This window comes from Biomphalaria glabrata, chromosome 6 (assembly GCF_947242115.1).
Source record: "Biomphalaria glabrata chromosome 6, xgBioGlab47.1, whole genome shotgun sequence".
In the NCBI taxonomy this organism is placed as follows: Eukaryota; Metazoa; Mollusca; class Gastropoda; family Planorbidae; genus Biomphalaria; species Biomphalaria glabrata.
This window is the reverse complement of record NC_074716.1, coordinates 1,752,926-1,774,619: the sequence shown is the minus strand read 5'-3', so window position 1 is coordinate 1,774,619 and position 21,694 is coordinate 1,752,926. Positions and strand designations below refer to the sequence as shown.

The following is a 21,694-nucleotide window of genomic DNA, read 5'->3' as shown; positions in this document are numbered from 1 at the left end:
TATTACACAAATTAAAATCAAGTGTAGACTCCGAGATGCTATACCGAGAGGCGAGAGCTATAGTCTCTGCGTTGGCATTGTTGATTAGTTGATTTCTGCCTAGTGCTAGTGACATCGGCATCGGTTCAGTCTTGTGAATGAAGAATTCAGGGGCGGACAGGCTATATGGGCAACCAGGCAAATGCCCGGTGGGCCGGGGCCTAAATGGGCCGGCGGGGATGCCAAACGGGCTACATTAAATGTCAGTGAGTCCCGTAAACGTGATTGGCCTCTCCTTACCTTTTATAAAAGATCTTTATATAGGCCTACTTAACTGTGTAATACACGACACATATTACCAAATATGGGACGGATGTAGCGAAATATGTAGGTCACAGCTGGGGCTGCGTAGCCACGGGAAATACAGTACTGCGTTCCACATTAATCTTCGAAGACAGGCCTTATTATTCCCAAATAATGGATTCGCTTATACCCGTAAACCGTAAACGCTTCTGTGAGTTTCAATTCTCTTTACACACTAAGAGATGAACAAAGAACATTATACCTATATTTTTTTATAGTCCTACATAATTTGAACTAGTGAAAACATAGAGGGCCTAATCTTGAAACCCGCGAGGGATTATCGAAACGACATTCTAGAACGTAGGCCTACAACACACGCAAAGGCCGCAATCAAGTGTTATGCTTCAATCTTTTAGTTATAGGAACAAAATAATGTAATAGACTATTGCGATTGCACTGTAGATTTTTTAAATTTACAAATTGAGATATCATATAGTCCCTCAGTCTATTTACATGTTGAAATACAATAAGTTATAGAAACCTACGCTTGCAAACATGCGTTCTGTTTTATGCATATCGTATGAAATCATTGGATGGGCCGAATCGTATGGTAATGTCTGGGCCGATTCTGATACCCATTCCGCCCCTGATAAGGATCCATATTGCCGTGAAACAACAAGTGCAGTGCACTTTAGTTGTTATGGTCTCTATTACTCCGCAGTTATTGAGTGGTATTAAGAAGAATGACGTAGTTGAATTCTGGGAGAGAAAGGGGCGTGTCTCTTTGAACATTCACAGCCCTCGCATGTTGTCCAGCCGGACTTTCGTAGTACTGTCCCTTCGTCTCCCCATCTTCTATAGTGTCCACCTATTGTCACCCTTGCCTTTAAGAGCATATAATCGTTTCCCTTGCCTTCTATTGTCTCCCTTCTCTTCTGCGTGTCTCTATAGGCGTTCATGTTGCGACGCTTCTCTCCCCTGCACTTCAGCGCGGCTACCCAATTGTACAATCCGCCATTACAAGATGCTCACCATCTGTGCTATAAATAGCTAACCAATGCAAACTGCTCCGGTGTTAGTTGTAAAACATTTATTTTGAATCTCTTGGACTAACTGGGCGAGATGGTGAGTGATTTTTTGTGTGGTTACGTTGTTTGGACATATCAAATCTGTAGTGAACATACTGTAATATTCATTAAAAATGTATTATTTTCTGGTTTATAGGTTTGCGCATACATAATTTTGACGAAGCTTTTATTCCCTGCTTTGTCTCACAACTCTTGGCTGATCATACATATTTGGGGGTGGGGAGAAAAGGAGGAGGAAAAGAATCTCAAGTTCAAATATTGTCAACCATCTGCATGGTCGTGTGGTTAGTGCTCTGGGCTGTCGTCTCCATGTTCACGGGTTCCAACCCTGTACGCCGCCATCCCCCCCGCCGTCGTGTCTGGCCTAGGATGTAAAAATCTTCAGTTCTGATAGAACATCCGAAACAAAACAAAACATTTTCATGGGTACCTAGCATCTCTATTGGGTCTGATCGGATAATCCCTATGTTAAGCGTTGGTCACACATAGAGGCCGATCCAGGTGAATTTATATATATATATATATATATATATATATATATATATATATATATATATATATATATATATATTTATATATATGTATTATAGTGGCCGATGACATGTACACCAAAAGAAATATTTGTACCCCTAAGAGTTAGGTATGTGCCACCCCCCGCCCAAACCTAAAAAAAATAAATAAACTTTAAATACGTATGCAAGATCCATAAAAAATCGCGAGGGGCTCCCCTTCTGTTGGGGCCCAGAGTCCTGTTAGTCCCCATCTCCCTCTCTGGTGGCGCCTGCCGGCAAGTCATCTTTACATTATGAAAATATAGGCATATTGATAGTAAAAGACCTTTTTATTTTTCATATTTAGCCCCACTATAATGTCCGATCTTTGATCAGATGTGTATCTTAAATGAACATGTTTTAATATTTCTGTTTTGTAGACGACTCTACGGAACAATTCATATCAAATACTTTACATATTCATAAATATGATTAAATACATACTTTCTATACATATTTATACAAGATTGAGTGTGGCTAACCTTCTCACGGGGAGAGACATATGCAATAAATCTATTTTCGATACTAATATAATAAGAAAATTACATTATAATTGTTAGTTCTTCTGATTTCCATATTGAGGCGCTAGGCTTATCTTATCTTATATAATATAGACGTTACTTAAAAAAAAGAAGATGATTACGTCCTACGCATCATGCATTCAGTTATGCATATTAACCAACGACTTAAATTCTGCCAAGTCACTGGTTTTCCTGGCTAGCTCAGGCAACCCATTCCATGCTCTAATAGCACTAGGGAAGAAGCAGTATTTTTACAAATTTGTCCTAGCATATGGGATGAGGAGTGTGCCTTTATCTTTGTGTCTTTCAGAGTATTTTATTAAAGTTTGTTTTTGTATTTGAAGATTATGGTTCAGTGTTTTATGTATAATTGATACCTTACTTTTGAGTCTTCTGTCCTGAAGGCTTTCTAAATTTAGTGAGTTTACTAAAGGTGTTTCTCTATGTGCTTCAATGATAAATAAAAATTAGAATTATGGACCTCATTCACCAATCTTAAACAAACGACATTTAGCCACGATATTCTCTATCTCTTCTATACACATTACGTAATCCATAAAGGCTATCACGTGATACGTTTTTTTTTCATTGTTTAATCAATATTATCACGTGGCTAAATGTTGTTTGTTTACGATTGGTGAATGAGGTCCATTCAATAATTAATGAAGTGACTCTCTGAAAATGAAGTAGAATGCGTTGTCATGCAGCACGCGCTTATATGTGGAATTTCCGCTCGATAGGAGAATGAAAAGTTGTCAAAAGAAATGATTCAAATTTATTAGTATGACGAAAGTGTTTGCTAGATTCTAAAATTGTGGTGATCTTTAATCGCTTTTTTTAAAAATTTAGATAGACATAAATATAGATATAAGATAAGATAAGATAAGATATAGAGATAAATGAACACAGAGAGAGAGAGAGAGAGATGGAGGTAGAGAGAGGGGGAGGTAGAGAGAGATTGTTTATATGTGATTAACAATCAAACAAATTACGATTGATTTTTTTTTTCTAACAGGGCTCACTTTCGCGCCCCAGTCTGGTCTTTGTGGCAGTGGCGTTTCTTGTACTAACCTTTGGTAAGTTCGACTTTGACTAATATAGCTAATAAGTAGTGATTGTACGGGGCGTTTTACTTATATAATAAACGTCATGTGGACTGTTTGACTAGTTCATCTAACTCAGGGGTTCTCAACCTGTGGGTCGCGACCCCCTTGGGGGTCGATTGACTATTTGCCAGGGGTCGCTTAAGACCATCGAAAATATTGTCTACTCTTCTGTTGCTGTATGTGTGTGTAGGGGGGGGGGGTCGCGGCAGAGTGGGGGATTGTAAAAAGGGGTCGCCGAGCTTAAAAGGTTGAGAACCGCTGATCTAACTAGTAGAATTTAAGTTTAAAAAAAATGGTTAATTCTGATTTGTTGTGTTTTGTTTTTTTTTTTCATTTCATTCCTAATTAGTTTTTGTTTTGAGAAAAAGTACCGTGTTTTGATCTGGTAGGGCTCGGCCAATCAACAATTATCGTCTGGTTCCATGCTGTGACGAAAGCAGGCGTACATTTCCAAGCTATTTATAAATTAACTGGGTCAGTGAATTACAAAAACACATTTGGACGTAGAGAGAATAGAATAGCAGTCGTCTAATAGCAAACACTTGATCCCAGCAGACGAACACAAGTCTACGATTTGGTTGTCATGGTGGGATCTGGGTTAGGAACTCAACTACCTGTAGTAAATAGTTGTTGTTTTTTCTTTTTAAATCAAGAGCGAATCCAGGACTATTTAGTGGGAATGGGGGGGGGGGGGGCCACAGGGCAGATCTGTTTGTGAATACATCGTCAATTTTAACTCTATCCGGGTGCGCGAATGGCGCTCTAAGACAGTTTAATTATGCACACATTTCAGAAAGCAGTGATTTTGTATTTTACCCTCATAAGAAAAGCTAGAGCTTTATTCTGGACAAACATACTTAGCCTATATTCAGCTTATATATATATATATATGATTCCGTGTATTTTATGTAATTATACAATAGCTATTAGTGCAGCGGTTCTCAACCTTTTAAGGTCGGCGACCCCTTTTAGAATCCCCCACTCTGACGCGACCCCCTAACACCCACACACACACAGCAATAGAAGAATAGACAAGAACAATCTATATTTTCGATGGTCTTAGGCGACCCCTGGCAAATTGTCAATCGACCCCCAAGGGGGTCGCGACCCACAGGTTGAGAACCCTTGTATTAGTGTGTTTGATACTTCCTTTTGATTTAGATCTATTTGTGGTTTGCAGTTTTGTATTATAATGGCTGTGGACCAAAAGAGGGGAGGTGAAGAGTTATCCTCCATAGTCTGAAATTGACCCCAGGAATGGCGACACTTTTACTGGCTGCCTTCATTTAGGACAGCGGTTCTCAGCCTTTTAGGCTCGGCGACCCCGTTTTACAATCCCCCCCCCACACACACACACTGTCGCGACCCCGCCCCTTCCGCATACACACACAGCAATAGAAGAATGGAAAAAAACAATTCATTTTTTCGATGGTCTTTGACGACCCCTGGCAAATCGTCAATCGACCCCCAAGGGGGTCGCGACCCACAGGTTGAGAACCCCTGATTTAGGGCTATGTCTCATCTTATAAAAACATATCTTCTCATGGCTGTAGATCTAGAGCTTTATTCTGGACAAACATAATTAGCCTATATTCAGCTTAAATCACAGGCAAAACTGGATCCCGCCCGGTGTCAGAGGAGTCATTCTTTTTACGCTTGGCTCGTTTTTCCTTCAGGACTCAGGTCATCGCCACCTTGGTTAACAACATTTGTGTCTACTGCTTTGATAATAAGGCGAAGTCCGCTGCTCAGTGGCGTAACTAAGGGGGGGGGGATGGGGGGGAGAATTTTAAAATCCCCCCGGGCCCCCACCTATGGGGGGCCCTCAAATGGGTGTCCGAAATTTATTGTAAATACATAAATTAATATATTTGATTGACAAATAGTGTCAACGGGTGTCTTTTTTTTTTCAACATTTATGGATTAAATTTATCACAAAGACTAAACCTAGATCTAGGTCTATCAGTTGACTTTGTTGACATTTTAAAAATATTTTTTCCCACAGAGATCAAAGTTTTTTTTAAAGTTAGTTTTACATTTTAAACTTTGTTGCCACGAATAAAACTGCATGATATACAGCGAATTCCAGGTATCTTGTTACCTTTACTAATAATGGATCTAAATGTCGAGTATTTTATGGCTACACTAATTAACCTGGAATCAAAATTTACAGAATCGAGTATAACAGATCCAAAAGTTATTCTTAATAATGCTAGAATAGTCCATTATTCGGGTTTGGCGTCTATAATTTCAGAATTAAACTTCACACTCGAGTTATTACCCCTCTATTCATCTTTCCTCAATCCAATGGAAACTCTTTTTATTTCCATCTAATCCTTTTGCTTTCGCACAAAACATAAACAACAAACAATGACGTAATATCATATAATATTAGCACATCATTCCTTTTGAAGTTATTATCACACCCTTCCTTTTAAAGTTCTTAAAAGTGATATCTACTAGCAGGGCCGCCCTAGCATTTGCGGGGCCCTATACGAAACGGATCGCGCGGGGCCTAGTCTGGGTAGGGATGAGCATAATGTCAAAATTATTTTTTTTGAATTAGAAAATAGGCCTACTTTCGTCTTTGCAATAAATTTTTATCAAATGAAAGCTCGCAATGCCATTTTTTTTATAGGCACCCCAAAATGTCAATTTCGTCTATTCTTCAGGAGATTTGAATAAATTCAAAAAAAGTTCAGGACTTTATCGTATATTTTGCCTTTCATGAGATTTCCTGGAGGCCCTGGAAAATCAGTAGGTCGCGAAAACCCTGTTATTTTATATACGTTGTAATGGTTTAATTTAATAATGTACACTTAGAATTAGCGCGGGGCCTATGAAAGCGCGGGACCCACTGCCACCGCATAGGCTGCATTGGCCTAAGGCCGGCCCTGTCTACTAGGAACTTTAACAATTCGTCCATTTCTGGTTGTCTTGACTGGCACAAGTTCTATAACTGTTTGTTTCGTTTGTTCCAACAGTTTGCAGTTCATTGTTTCCATCGGTCTCATGTACTCACAGATGTCTTCATCGAAATTTATTAAAAAAGCGTTGATTTCTTCTGTATGTTTTTCCGTTTGTCTTTATGATGTAAGATCTGGGTGCTGAATGTTTTTTTATGACTACTGCTTTCTGCCATGTTTGACCTAGACGAACTCTCCGACAGAATAATCTTTAGGTAGTCTTGCTTTTGCATTTTATTTCACTTTTCTTTTCATATGTCGTTCGTTGAGTAATGTCTCTGCATTTTCAGCTACCGATGGTTTCAATAGTTTGGGATCAGTTCGAATGATTCCCTGAGTCTTCTACTCGTCAGCAGTTGTGATGGTGAATACGGCAGTCCACTTATCGGAGTATTTCTATACTCGAGCATAACGAGATATGGATCTTTCCCACTTTTGTATTCTCTGAATCCTTTTTCTTTCGCACAAAACATAAACAACCTACAATGACGTAATACCGGTACCATATAATATTAGCACAGAATCTTCTTCATGCAGTGGAAAATTAAGAATTTTTCGCCTATCTTGAATTCTGGTCAAAGCTCTTGCGCCCAATTAATATAGTTCAGAAGAAACTACAAAAGTCTGGACTGCATATACGGGAAGCTGCTAAAGAAATTAGTACCCTTTCATGCTTTCTGCAAAATGATGAGAAACTGACAAAAAACCAATCCATCGAAAAAGCAAAAGAAGGTAGTGAATACTATGGATTCCCTGTAATCAAAACAACCAGAAGAAAGAAAAGACTTGATGGGAAGTTGAGTTCTAATGTAGGACTGTCAATAGAACTGCAATTCAAACGTGTTTCGACAGAAGTGCTGGACAGATTTCATATGGAGATGAAGAGCAGATTTCAAAGGTTGGAAAGAAAATGGATACCTTTGGGTTTCTTCTTGAACCAAGACACCTGTTAGATGAAGACCCGCTTATGACAAACTGTGCTACTTTTCCTGTTTGTATGATGAAATAAATGGCAAATCGCTTTTTCAATGATGTCATTGATGCACGAGCACTTTTCATCAACAAACCAGTAATACAACCACCAATAGACATATTGAGGAAACAGGCTTCATATGGTAATTACGTGTGCTCAAACTTTGCAACCTCCCCCGAATACTGCTAACTCAGGCCACTTCCATTACGTCATGTGAGAGATCATTCTCAAAGCTCAAGTTCATCAAAAGCTATCTCAGGAGCACAATGACACAAGAAAGGCTTATCATGGCTTTAATGTCAGTGAAGTTACAAATACTAGAAAGTATCGATGTAGTTGATGTTATAGATGTATTTGCTGCACAGAATGCACGACGTGAAGCGATATCAATTTAGATTTGTCACTTGTGCATTATTTAACTAATAAATAAAGGTATTATTCATTAAAAGAGTCTTGATTACTTTTTGTAAAGTTTATTGATATACTGAACCAATAAGATATATATTTTTGCGTACATTATCCCATGTCATATGTCGATTGTCAAAATGTAAGGGGCCCCCAAAGAGGTCAATCCCCCCGGGCCCCCAAATCCCTAGTTACGCCCCTGCCGCTGCTTAAGGACGAGTGCTGAATTCCATGAAACTACGTTGATCTAGTTGTGATCTGAATGCTTGGCAGACAAAACCTTTGTTCTTCCGGTTTCTATTTTAAATTATCTTTTCGCCGTCTGCGCCTGACTTTGGCGAGGGTTTTTCTCTTCAATGTGTGTCCAGCGACATGGAATCGTGAGCTCTTTATAAAAAAAAAAAACGATAACTGAAAATATCAGTGTCATTCAGAGACTACTTGACTCAAGAAATTGGTTCTGCTGAGAAATATTTAAAAAATGTCAACTTAGCAATGTTTTCTATTCCGAAGATTACGGAAAAATACAGCGTTTCACATAGCTACGCAAACGCAGTTACGACCTGCATATTTTTCCACAGCTGTTGCAGACAAAGGCGTTGTCCGCCGGGGGGGGGGGTCTATATAAGTTTTCTTTACTTCATCTGCGCCTGTCCTCTACAAGGGCTTTCCTCTGGGCCTCAAATATGTGTCCCGCGACCTTCGCGAGAGCTCTCCAACTCTTTTTGCTATCTGCTACCAGGTATTTTCCTCTAAGCCAATGAAGACAAAAATGGCGCCAGACTACTTCCGGGGAGGGGCACCTCTGTTACGCCTTCCTCCTTTAAAATCGCCCTAAAAATATCTGCTTTTGGCATGCCCCCATGCGGTATAAGTGTCAACATATTAAAGTAATACGAAATTTGGCTTAATTAGCTCAATTATTTTTCTTTCTATGACACTTTCATGCATTTCACCCTTTATTTTCGGAACACCAAGGTCATGGTCATGGACCGCAGACGTGAAATCTTTACAAGCTTAATGAGTGCTAATTATTTCCTTCTCGCATATCTAAGGCTGGCACGCACTATGCATGGGCGGACTGGCTACATGGGCGTTCGGGCAAACGGCAGGTGGGCTGGGGACGGCTGGGGTACACAGATTCTTTCCGAAACGTCCACCCTGTCGTCCGTCACTCGTCACGGTTGACCGCTCGTCTAGCGCTGACCTGTGTAATTTGTGTCAGTTGGCTACACACACACACACGATTACCCATATCCGCATCACCACCAGAGCTACAACAATATAATAGTCATGTTTTATGTGCTTGATTTATTGTTGAGATATTTCATCAAATAGCCTTGTCACGGATGAATGTGTGTATGTATGTATAATCTATTTTTACATTCTGCGCGAATGACCGGAAGTGTGTTGTTGTGAGACAGAGACCAGCTTGTGTGATATGCAGAAAAGCTGATTAAAGTGTAAATAGAATAATCTGTGACAAGCCTAACAGCCTATATTGTTAGCTATAATGTAAATATTGGTCTGATTTAAAACAGCAAACTTAAAACAAATTATCTAACTTTTAATTTCAGACGCCAACTCTGCGCATGCCCAGTCAAATAGCAGACGTAAGTAAAATCCAATTTTACTCGTATTCATAATCTTCTTGACTAGAAAATAACAGTAAATCTAGTCTATTTGAAATAGATCTATTATCGATTTAGGTAGATTCTACTGGGGTCTCTAAATCTCAGGCTATTTTAAATATTTTGTCTCATAAATGCTAGTAAAAGATCTTGGAGGGGAAAAAATTCGCCTCCTTTAGTCAGTGGCGTAGCTAGGGTGGGGGAAAGGGAGTCCAAATGTGAAAATCCCTTAGGGCCCCCCACTTGAGGTGGGCCCGCAAATGAGTGTTACATTAAATGTTAAGCCAATGCCATGTTATCTTGCTATTCATGTTGTTATGTAAATTAGGGACCATGTTGCATGTATTCCACACATTAGACGTATATATTTATTAAGTACATTATCTCATGTCATGATGTCGAATGTCAAAATGCAGGGGCCCCTAAAGAGCCCAAGCCCCCCCCCCCCCCCGGTCAACCAAAATCGTTTCCAACGCCACTGCTTTTAGTTCAAGCCAAACAATTCGCTTTTAAAACTTAAACCGTGTTTGTTTGCTGGGTTGTTTTTTTTTATGGCAAAGTGATATCCATGTTTTACTGTGTTCTGACCCTTGCATTGTGTTGTAATGCTCGTTCTTCCCTAGCGCTATTAGAGCATGGAATATGGTTGCCTGAGCTAGCCAGGAAAACCGGTGACTTGGCAGAATTTAAGTCATTGGTTAATATGCATGACGCGTAGGACGTAATCATCTTCTTTTTTTGAAGTAACGTCTGTATTATATAAGAAAGATAATGGCATTTGTTAAATTTAATGAAGATATTTCCAGAAATTGGAATATTTAGCTCAAATATCTACTTTATGTGTAGCATTTGCCCATTACAGCATGGGGATATAACGCAGTCAATCATTGGCCCAGCCTTGAATCTATAACACGCGCTAATCCTGCCGTTTTTTAAGAAGTCATATTTTGGGCGTTATTAGGGTGTAGATGTAAATGCCATGCGTTAGTGAATTAATGTCACATCTGGAAGCAATGTGTTAAGTGTTGAAACCAAGGTCGCGGTTATTAAATTTGTGTGGGGCGCTAGGGCGCCATGTGACTGGCACATGTGTACATTTGAACTAGCGGGGTAGGTGAAATCATTTACTTCAGCGGTTCTCAACCTTTTATGCTCGGCGACCCCTTTTTTACAATCCCCCACTCTTCCGCGACCCCCGCACACACACACATACACATACAGCAATAGAAAAATAAACAATAACAATCCTTATTTTCGATGGTCTTAGGCGACCCCTGGCAAATCGTCAATCGACCCCCAAGGGGTTCGCGACCCACAGGTTGAGAACCGCTGATTTACTTGGTTCATTCCTGTGTTTTTGTTAATCAGTCTGCCAATTTTGGAAGTCGCTCTTGTCCTGTGCAGACAATTAGATCAAGATGTAGGCCTGTGTGTTATCAAGAAGTTAAAAAAAAAAAATACCGCTTTCAGACCTTACGATCTATAGGGTAAATGATTTAAAGGTCATGTTTCTTTGGCCAATGGTTTACGAGGGTGTCATGTGACTAGCTCAATGACCAACCTCCTTTACTTTCCCTAACTAATGTCTGTTTCCCATTATAATTGGGTGAATCCAGAAGAGTCATAAAAATAAGGAAATTCAAAATTACATCCCCGCGGAGATTCGAACGCGAGAGGTCCATACCCCTAGGTTTGAAAGCTAATCGCTTTACCATTCAGCCCCTTCTATGTGTGTTGTAGTGTTGTATCTGTTGTTGGAAATAAGTCAGTGTAATGTAATCATTTCCTAATAGGATCAACAAGGAAGTATTAGATTGTTTGTGTATGTAATGTAATCATGGCTGCCTGGTCGTGCGGTTTGCGCGCTGGTCTGTCGTTCGGACTCATCGATGGTCTCGGGTTCAAACCCTGCCCGCTCCCATCCCCCGTCGTCATGCCGGAGGTTTGGAGTAGGAAGTAACTATCTTCACCTCTAAAGGAACATCCGAAACATGTAAAACATTTTACAAACAAACATTTTAATCATTTCCTAATAGGATCCACAAGGAAGTCTTAGTCGTAGATTGTCTGTGTATGTGTAATGTAATCATTTCCTAATAGGATCAACCAGGAAGTCTTAGATTGTCTGTGTACGTGCAATGTAATCATTTCCTAATAGGATCAACAAGGAAGTCTTAGTCTTAGAGTGTCTGTGTATGTGTAATGTAATCATTTCCTAATAGGATCAACAAGAAAGTATTAGATTGTCTGTGTACCTAGGTTACTGCAGAATGTTATAATCAGTACTGTTCACTTTCGACAGGTTGCAATAGTTGTATAGTTAATGGTGAAACACATGAAGGGCATTCCAGGTTCCAGTACCAAGAAGGATGTTTTAAGTAGGTCAACGTGTGTAGTTAGTGTAGTTACTTTGTGCACTTCTGTTGATTCATACCTCAGTCATTTACCTACTTGATTGTAACACATTATGCATAGTTCAGAAGATAGATCTAGCTTTGATGACACTGATTTACATCAGTTGAAGACGCATATAATCGATGTATCGTTTTTACAAATTCTTTCATTACAAGAGTTAGATATGTTAAATAGTAACATCGATATCTAATATCGATATAAATTAAGAACGATACCAAAAAAAAAACCCACAATGTTCTTTGTACTATATTTCAGATATCGATGTCTGTGTTATTGTAATGGTACCTGGGAGTGTCCAGCCCAGCATACTTTAAACACTTGCGATCCAAATAAAAACAATGGGAACACTGAAGCGTCGTCTGAAGACTCTTCCAGAGAAGGGCGTTGTAAATCCTGTCAGGTGGCTGGCCAGAAGCATTTGGGCAATAGCTTTTTTACACACGTGGACGGCTGTGTCACCTACGATCGATGCGTCTGCTACTGTAATGGAACTTGGGTGTGCCCCGCTTCTAGGGCTAGGAACACATGCAATGATGGAAATTCCGCAGGCAGCAACACGGAGAGAGAAGATGAGTCCAGAAGACTTTCAGTTGAGTCCAGAAGACCAGAAGATAGACAGCGGTCAGACTGCTATGGTTGCAAGATTAAAGAAAAGGAATTTCGAGGCAACAGTTATTTCCAACTGGAAGAAGAATGTTGGAGGTTTAAGTATTGTTTTTGTCATTGCAACGGCACCTGGAACTGTCCTCAGAAATATTCGGAGAATGTATGCGAAGATAACGAGGAAACCAAGCAGCCATCTGACTGCAGAAGTTGCTCAGTGAAAGGGAAAACATTCGAGGGAAACTCGGCCTTTGAGATGACCAGCAACTGTATTCATTACAAAAACTGCCAATGCAACTGTGATGGATCATGGACTTGTCCAGAGTCAGGGGCCAGAAGAGTTTGCGAAAGAGATAGCACTATTGGTGAATCCGACAGCAGTCCCAGCTGTAGAACTTGCGATGTCAAAGGCAAGCAGTATCCAGGAAATAAACCATTTGAATTCACTGATGGCTGTATTGAATATAAAAACTGCATCTGCAATTGCGATGGTTCATGGAACTGTCCAGATTCAGGTGCTAAAAATATCTGCGCCAGAGAAGCTACAGACTCCTCAGCATCTGAAGATAGGTGTCGAAAATGTGAAGTAAGGGGCAAGCAGTATCCAGGAAATAGACCATTTGAATTCACTGAAGGCTGTATTGAATATAAAAACTGCATCTGCAACTGCGATGGTTCATGGAACTGTCCAGATTCGGATGCTAAAAATATCTGCGCCAGAGAAGCTACAGACTCCTCAGCATCTGAAGATAGGTGTCGAAAATGTGAAGTAAGGGGCAAGCAGTATCCAGGAAATAGACCATTTGAATTCACTGATGGCTGTATTGAATATAAAAACTGCATCTGCAACTGCGATGGTTCATGGAACTGTCCAGATTCGGGTGCTAAAAATATCTGCGCCAGAGAAGCTACAGACTCCTCAGCATCTGAAGATAGGTGTCGAAAATGCGAAGTAAGGGGCAAGCAGTATCCAGGAAATAGACCATTTGAATTCACTGATGGCTGTATTGAATATAAAAACTGCATCTGCAACTGCGATGGTTCATGGAACTGTCCAGATTCGGGTGCTAAAAATATCTGCGCCAGAGAAGCTACAGACTCCTCAGCATCTGAAGATAGGTGTCGAAGATGTGAGGTAAGGGGCAAGCAGTATCCAGGAAATAAACCATTTGAATTCACTGAAGGCTGTATTGAATATAAAAACTGCATCTGCAACTGCGATGGTTCATGGAACTGTCCAGATTCAGGTGCTAAAAATATCTGCGCCAGAGAAGCTACAGACTCCTCAGCATCTGAAGATAGGTGTCGAAAATGTGAAGTAAGGGGCAAGCAGTATCCAGGAAATAGACCATTTGAATTCACTGAAGGCTGTATTGAATATAAAAGCTGCATCTGCAACTGCGATGGTTCATGGAACTGTCCAGATTCAGGTGCTAAAAATATCTGCAAGGAGGAGAATAAACGACCTGCATCGAATTCATGCAAAAAATGTAATGTCAAAGGTCAAGAGTTTCCCGACAATGATTATTTTGATTACAAGGATGGTTGTACGGAATACAGAAACTGTATTTGCAACTGTGATGGTTCATGGGCGTGTCCACCCAATGCAGCGAAGAATGTATGTGAGCCTACAGAAGTTGCATGTAAAACCTGCGAGGTATACGGCATGACATTCCCTGGCAACGACTACTTTAATGTCAAGCAAGGTTGCTATGACTACAGAAACTGCATTTGCTATTGTAACGGTTCGTGGATCTGCCCAGAGAACTCTGCTAGATACACTTGCAGCTCACAAGCTCCAACCAGGCAGCCGACCACGGTTGCCCCAAGGCAACCAGCAGCCCAGTGCAGCACATGCAGCGTGTACGGCCAAAGATTTAGGGGCAACAGTAAATTTGAAGTTACCAGTGGTTGCGTAAATTACCGAAACTGTGTGTGCAGGTGTGACGGTTCCTGGCAGTGCCCTTCTTCGTCCGCCATCAACATCTGCACAGCAGAAGCGAGGACTGAAACCACCCCGAGGCCAACAGCAAGCAACCAATGCCAGATGTGCAATGCCAAAAATAAGCTGGTGAAAGGCAACGAATATTTTGATCTCCGAGACGGCTGCAAAGAATACAAACACTGTTTCTGTCGGTGCGACGGCTCGTGGCAGTGTCCCCCGCAGTATGCGAGAAATATTTGTCAAGGCTCAACCCAAGTAGAAGGAGAGTCCAACTGTCGAAGTTGTCAAGCCAAAGGCAAAATCGTGAAGGGGAACTCGTACTTCAATCTGACGGAGGAATGCCTTCACTACAGAGACTGTCGCTGCCATTGTGACGGGAGCTGGCAGTGCCCTGCTCAACGGGCCCAGAACATTTGTTTCAACAATAATGCTGACCGCTCATGTTCCATGTGCCAGGCCAGTGATGGCAACGTCTACCAGCCTAACAGCAAGTTTCAGTTCACACAAGACTGCATCCAGTACAGCTGTGACTGCTTCTGTAACGGAAGTTGGAACTGCCCCGCCCAGAAAAGCAGATGGGTGTGTACCGACAAATGCCTTCAGTGCGATGTAAAAGGCAGGAAAGTTCAGAACGACACAGTCTTCACCCATAAAACCGGCTGTTTAGAATACACGTGTAATTGTTTCTGTAACGGAAGCTGGTCATGTCCAGGAAACACCGTGAGAAACACCTGCCCTGTAGGTGTCAATGATAACTGCAATAAATGTATAGTTGGTTCGGAAGAATACATCGGGGAGACCGATTTTGTGTTACGTAAGGACTGCCTACACTATAAATGTCGATGCAACTGTGATGGAAGCTACTCGTGTCCAGGTAAAGATGCTAGAAATGTGTGTCGTGGGGAGACACTCGGGGGCTGCAGAAGCTGCGTCGTCTCCGACTCGGAATACTACAAAGGGGAGACAAGTTTCAACCTCAGGAAAGACTGCATTAATTTTAGCTGTAGGTGTAACTGCGATGGTAGCTGGAGCTGTCCCTCGGAGTTGGCGAGGGATGTTTGCTTGGGAGAGGTTCCTGGAGGCTGCCGAGTCTGTAGGGTATCAGAGTCTGAACGCCACGCTGCCAATTCAGTTTTTGACTTGAGAAAAGGTTGCATCAACTATCGCTGTAAGTGTAAGTGTGATGGCAGCTGGAGTTGCCCTGGAGAAGACGCAAGGGATATTTGTAAAGGGGAAGTCCCAGGTGGTTGTCGCTCTTGTGTCATCTCTGAGAATGAGTTTTACCCAGGAAATTCCAACTTTGAAATGGTCAAGAACTGTATGCATTACAAATGTCGATGCAACTGTGACGGAAGCTATAACTGTCCAGGTAAACATACCAGGAGGGTTTGTAAAGCTGAGGGAGACGTTGGGAGGCCTACTTGCAGGACATGTAAAATATCAGAGTCTGAGCAGTTCAACGGCAACTCCACTTTTTACTTAGAAAGAAGTTGTAATAGATACGAGTGTACGTGCAACTGCGATGGCAGCTGGGCATGCCCTGCCTCAAAAACACGTGACATTTGCAACAGAGCCTCCGCGGCCACGCAGTGCAAACCTTGCAAGATCGGGACCGAAGTTTATCCCGGGAACTCGGCCTTTAAGTTTACACGCCGCTGTAATCAGTTTGATTGCACCTGTGCATGCAATGGACGCTGGTCTTGTGACCACAAGAGACCTGTCAACATTTGCGCCTCTACGGACGACTCATCCAAAACTCTCAAATTTAGCGCCAGCAATGTGCAGCCTAGGCAGAGTATCTCTTCGTCTATTGATGCTTCTGGCCATTCAGTTCAAAGCGGGGTTTCCAACACGGAGACAGACATCCGATCACAACAGAGAGAGAGAGCCCTGTACGCTGAGACCACACCAAGACCCGCTGAGTTCAGCAACTGCAGACAGTGTGTCGTAGAGGGGAAAGTCATTCGACAAAATGTGCCTTTTTCTTTCGCCCGAGGCTGCATTCATTACCGCAACTGTTTATGCAACTGTAATGGATCATGGCAATGCGAGGAGGAAACGGACACATGTTTTGGCGGTGCCTCGCAAAGAGACAGAAATGTCAACCCGTCAAGAAAGAACACTGTAGAGATTGATTCATCAGCCTGGGTCTACGTGGACGGAAAAGACTCGTCATACGTTAAAAGTACAGATGATAGAACCGGGGGAGGATACGCCGTACAAATAGACGCCAAGTATAGACCAGTGGAGGCACCGGAAGCCAGCCCGTATGATAGACACGGTCAGCTAGATTCCAGGTCAACCGTCGTCACTTCCGGCGCTTCACCGCAAAGAAGCTCCTCCTACTCAGTCTCTCACTCGTACACCAGGGAAGAAAGCGAGGATAGAAGCCAGTGCCAGAATTGTGAGGTTGATTCGAAGACTTATCGTGCTGGCGCCCTTTTTGATATGCACCGAGAGTGCGTCATCTACAAGTGCACATGTTTATGCAATGGTAACTACCGGTGCAGGCTGACCTCTGACAACACTTGCACTTCTGAGAAAAAACAGTCGTCTTGCGGTAACTGCGTCTTCAAAGGCTTGGTATTTCCAGGCAACAGAGGCTTTACAGTCAGGGACGGATGCTTCGAGAAAGAGTGCCAATGCAAGTGTGACGGAACCCATGAATGCCATAAATCCTCTCCCATCGATCCATGCACACCAGAGTCTCCCCAATCTGCTATGTTCCCTGGATACTTGCCCATGTTACCTCCGGGATTCATCAGCCAGACAGGGAACGTCCTATACACAAGTTCCTGCACAAACTGCGGCAGTGGTGGAAATGGCGACAGCGGGTTTGCTCTAGTTCCTATTCCTGGATATAGACCAGGTAGAGAATGTTCTGGTTGTTTCATTGAAGGCATTCAGAGAGCTGGTAATGCCACATTCTCGTTTGTCAAAGATTGCACCGAATTTAATTGCTACTGCGCATGCGGCGGGTCTTGGAAGTGCTCAGGGGTTCAGTCATTGACATGTTCAACGGGCTATGAAGCTCGCACCAATCCACACGAGTCGGGATGCAGGACGTGCAACGTGAAGGGAACGGAATATCCCGGAAATGCCCGATTCACCCTCCTGGAAGGCTGCAACGAATACCAATGCTCTTGTAGTTGTAGTGGCCATTGGTCCTGTCCCCAGCAACAGCCTGTTAACATATGCCCCCAGGAGCCCAGGAGGGGAAGAGAGCTTGACCCGTTGACTGCACGTGAAGATCCGTATGCTGCAGACCAAGGGGTGGAAAGACGAAGCTACCAGGCGCTTGGAGAACTAAGACAATCCGATAATAATGACAATGTCAAATCAACTAAAGAAAGCAATTGTTTCCAGTGCAAAGTTCAAGGTGAGACTTATCCACCGAATTCCAAATTTGTCCACAGAGATGGCTGCCTTCAAAGAGTCTGCGATTGTCACTGCGATAGCTCGTGGTCATGCCCGAATGACGAGATAGTTGACATTTGTAAAGCGGAGGCAGCTGAGAAAGCCAAGAGTCGTTGTCGGGACTGTAGGATTCAGGACGAAGTATTCACCTCTGAAAACGATTTCCAATGGAACGCTGGCTGTTACCAGTACAGTTGCCATTGTTTCTGCAACGGATCGTTTGTCTGCCCCGCGGAGACTGCCCGCAATACTTGCTCAGCGCGCGCAGTGGACTCGAGGTCTTCACTGGCCCAATCGTCTTCCTCCTCAGCTTCGGCTAGAGTCAGTGTCGGTGACGCACCGCCAAGCCCGCGTCTTCAGTCCACGGTTCTGGCCATTGCCAGGAGCGAGTTCATCAATGAGGCCAGTTTCCCAGGATGCAAACAGTGTGACGTGGACGGGCAGAAAGTCGCGCCCCTGTCGACCTTCATTCGACAACTGGGATGCTACGAGACAGTATGCAACTGTCTGTGTAACGGTACTCCGTCGTGTCCTCAAAGCTCCTCTGTCAACACTTGTTTTTTACCGGACAAGAAGCCAATGAATGAAAGAAAAGGTGAGCACTTCTAACTTCTTTTGCAGACGATACTAATGTCAATAAGAAAGTTACCGATTCATCGAATATATGTTTTACTTTCACTAGACACCAATATATTTTCATCATTTACTGGACACCAGTATATCTTTATCTTTTACTGGACACCAATATATCTTTACCTTATCTTTTACTGGACACCAATATATCTTTACCTTATCTTTGACTGGAAACCAATATATCTTTATCTTTCACTTGACATCAATATATCTTTATCTTTCACTGGACACCACTATATCTTTATCTTTTACCGGGCCTACATTTACCCGTTGTTTTGTTAAAATCCATCTTTTTATCCAGTCTTGATATAGATCTATATCCTTGTTGGACTTCAATCTGTCTCAATCTTTTCATGAAACTAAATTTATGACAATCACATTGAATTATTTTTTTTTTAAATGAAGATAATTATGTCCTAGTCCAGACCTGCAGCCTGACGGAAGGGGAGGTGAGCGAACAGGTTTGAAGCACGGCCTCGAATTTATGTTATATATGTATTTGATTCCTGTCTCAAAAGACAGTGTATACTACTATATATATATATGTATTTGGTTCCTGTCTCAAAAGACAGTGTATACTACTATATATATGTATTTGGTTCCTGTCTCAAAAGACAGTGTATACTACTATATATATGTTTTTGGTTCCTGTCTCAAAAGACAGTGTATACTACTATATATATGTATTTGGTTCCTGTCTCAAAAGACAGTGTATACTACTATATATATGTATTTGGTTCCTGTCTCAAAAGACAGTGTATACTACTATATATATGTATTTGGTTCCTGTCTCAAAAGACAGTATATACTACTATATATATGTATTTGGTTCCTGTCTCAAAAGACAGTGTATACTACTATATATATGTATTTGGTTCCTGTCTCAAAAGACAGTGTATACTACTATATATATATATATATATATATATGTATTTGGTTCCTGTCTCAAAAGACTATGTATACTACTTTATATATGTATTTGGTTCTTGTCTCAAAAGACAGTGTATACTACTATATATATATATATATGTATTTGGTTCTTGTCTCAAAAGACAGTGTATACTACTATATATATATATATATATATGTATTTGGTTCCTGTCTCAAAAGACTATGTATACTACTATATATATGTATTTGGTTCCTGTCTCAAAAGACAGTGTATACTACTATATATATATGTATTTGGTTCCTGTCTCAAAAGACTATGTATACTACTATATATATGTATTTGGTTCTTGTCTCAAAAGACAGTGTATACTACTATATATATATATATGTATTTGGTTCCTGTCTCAAAAGACTATGTATACTACTATATATATGTATTTGGTTCCTGTCTCAAAAGACAGTGTATACTACTATATATATATGTATTTGGTTGCTGTCTCAAAAGACAGTGTATACTACTATATATATATGTATTTGGTTCCTGTCTCAAAAGACAGTGTATACTACTATATATATGTATTTGGTTCCTGTCTCAAAAGACAGTGTATACTACTATATATATGTATTTGGTTCCTGTCTCAAAAGACAGTGTATACTACTATATATATGTATTTGGTTCCTGTCTCAAAAGACAGTGTATACTACTATATATATGTATTTGGTTCCTGTCTCAAAAGACAGTGTATACTACTATATATATGTATTTGGTTCCTGTCTCAAAAGACAGTGTATACTACTATATATATGTATTTGGTTCCTGTCTCAAAAGACAGTGTATACTTCTATATATATATATGTATTTGGTTCCTGTCTCAAAAGACAGTGTATACTACTATATATATGTATTTGGTTCCTGTCTCAAAAGACAGTGTATACTACTATATGAATTACAGGTGTTGTTGTTTTTCTTCTATCCGGACACAATTCTGTGAATAAACAAGTCGGATTCTGATGCGGCAAACCTTACAACATTGTGTGCACGAGAATGCATTAGTTTTGGGGCTATCGGATAGCACAGCTTTCTTCTTCTTATACTTATAAGCTAGGCCTATATGTTGATAATGGGATTGAACAATTTGCTTATGTATTGTTCTCAATGGTGTTGGGTAAAGTGTTGAAACAATATCTTTAAGAAAAGGACAAAACTTCAAACAACTTTAAAGAAATATGAACAAAAAAAATTCAAATCAATTTATAAACTTAATGATTTATCAAACAAATAATTTAGGCCGAAGAAATGTCTTTATTATTTTTTTTTTTTGAATGATGATATTTGGAATGGTCATTATTTCCCCTATATATAATTTGCTCTGACCAATTGTCTTAAAGACACTTTAATTTTTTTTGACAGGCTGTACAGTTGGGAACAGAACATTTCTGACACGAGTTTTCCCACTGACCGAGAACTGCCGTGAGAGGACGTGTGTCTGCCATGACGACGGGACGTACAACTGTTTGACGTCTGCCGAGGACAGGAAAGTCTGTTGAATGAAGCAATAGCCGCTCATTATGACGTTGGATCCGAGTCTTGACTGAGAACGAATGGGATGTTACGTAAATTAAATTGTTGTTCCATGATGTTTATGTAAATATTTGAGCTTTCAACTCGTGGTATTTGTGTTCATGAGTGTTAATAAGAATTACTTCCCTTAGCATTTTTTTTTTATAAACTAGTAGCCTAGTAATTATGATTGATAGTGCAACTGTAAAAAGTTGTATAATAGCAACTGAAAAGGAAAAATATTGAGATATAAAACAGGTGTTAAATTTTTGCGTAATTTTACTCAGTAACCATTTTGTATTAGTCGATATTAAATTATTTTTCTGTCATAAAGATTGTACCTGCGCTTGAATTTATTTTTGTCAATGCACTGATACAATCGGATGTCATACTCAACCTAGGAGGGGAGGGCTGGGGGCATGATCATTCTCTTGAACCCGGGCACAATGGTATTTTGATGCGCTACCACTACAAACCACTTTTTTTTAAATACACTTTATCAATCAAATGGCATTGGTTAATTGACCACAACTGCATATAATCAGCCCAAATAACTCCCTCCATCAACATGAGCTCAGCTCTCTTGAGCTTACCACTCATTAATAAGTCATGTATGTCCCACCTGTTATCCATGACCTCGACTAACCCGTAAGAAAATTACCCCCCCCCCCCTTTTTTTTTTCCGAAAATAAAAAAAAAAATGTAC

At 40.9% G+C, this 21,694-nt stretch overlaps 1 protein-coding gene across 1 annotated transcript; it reads left to right on the top strand.

Moving 5' to 3' along the window:
- The first annotated feature begins 1,104 nt into the window (after window positions 1-1,104).
- LOC106079997 (balbiani ring protein 3-like) lies at window positions 1,105-21,473 on the top strand. The gene is made up of 6 exons (XM_056033836.1): window positions 1,105-1,407; window positions 3,458-3,518; window positions 9,470-9,505; window positions 11,826-11,901; window positions 12,194-18,498; window positions 20,839-21,473. The coding sequence occupies exons 1-6, from the start codon at window positions 1,405-1,407 to the stop codon at window positions 20,973-20,975; spliced, it is 6,618 nt and encodes a 2,205-aa protein (XP_055889811.1). The 5' UTR covers window positions 1,105-1,404; the 3' UTR covers window positions 20,976-21,473.
- Window positions 21,474-21,694: the final 221 nt, after the last annotated feature.

Coding starts and splice junctions, on each gene's coding strand:
- LOC106079997 (XM_056033836.1), top strand. Junction 3,519..9,469: donor GTTTCTTGTACTAACCTTTG/GTAAGTTCGACT, acceptor TTTTAATTTCAG/ACGCCAACTCTGCGCATGCC. Junction 18,499..20,838: donor GCCAATGAATGAAAGAAAAG/GTGAGCACTTCT, acceptor TTTTTTTGACAG/GCTGTACAGTTGGGAACAGA.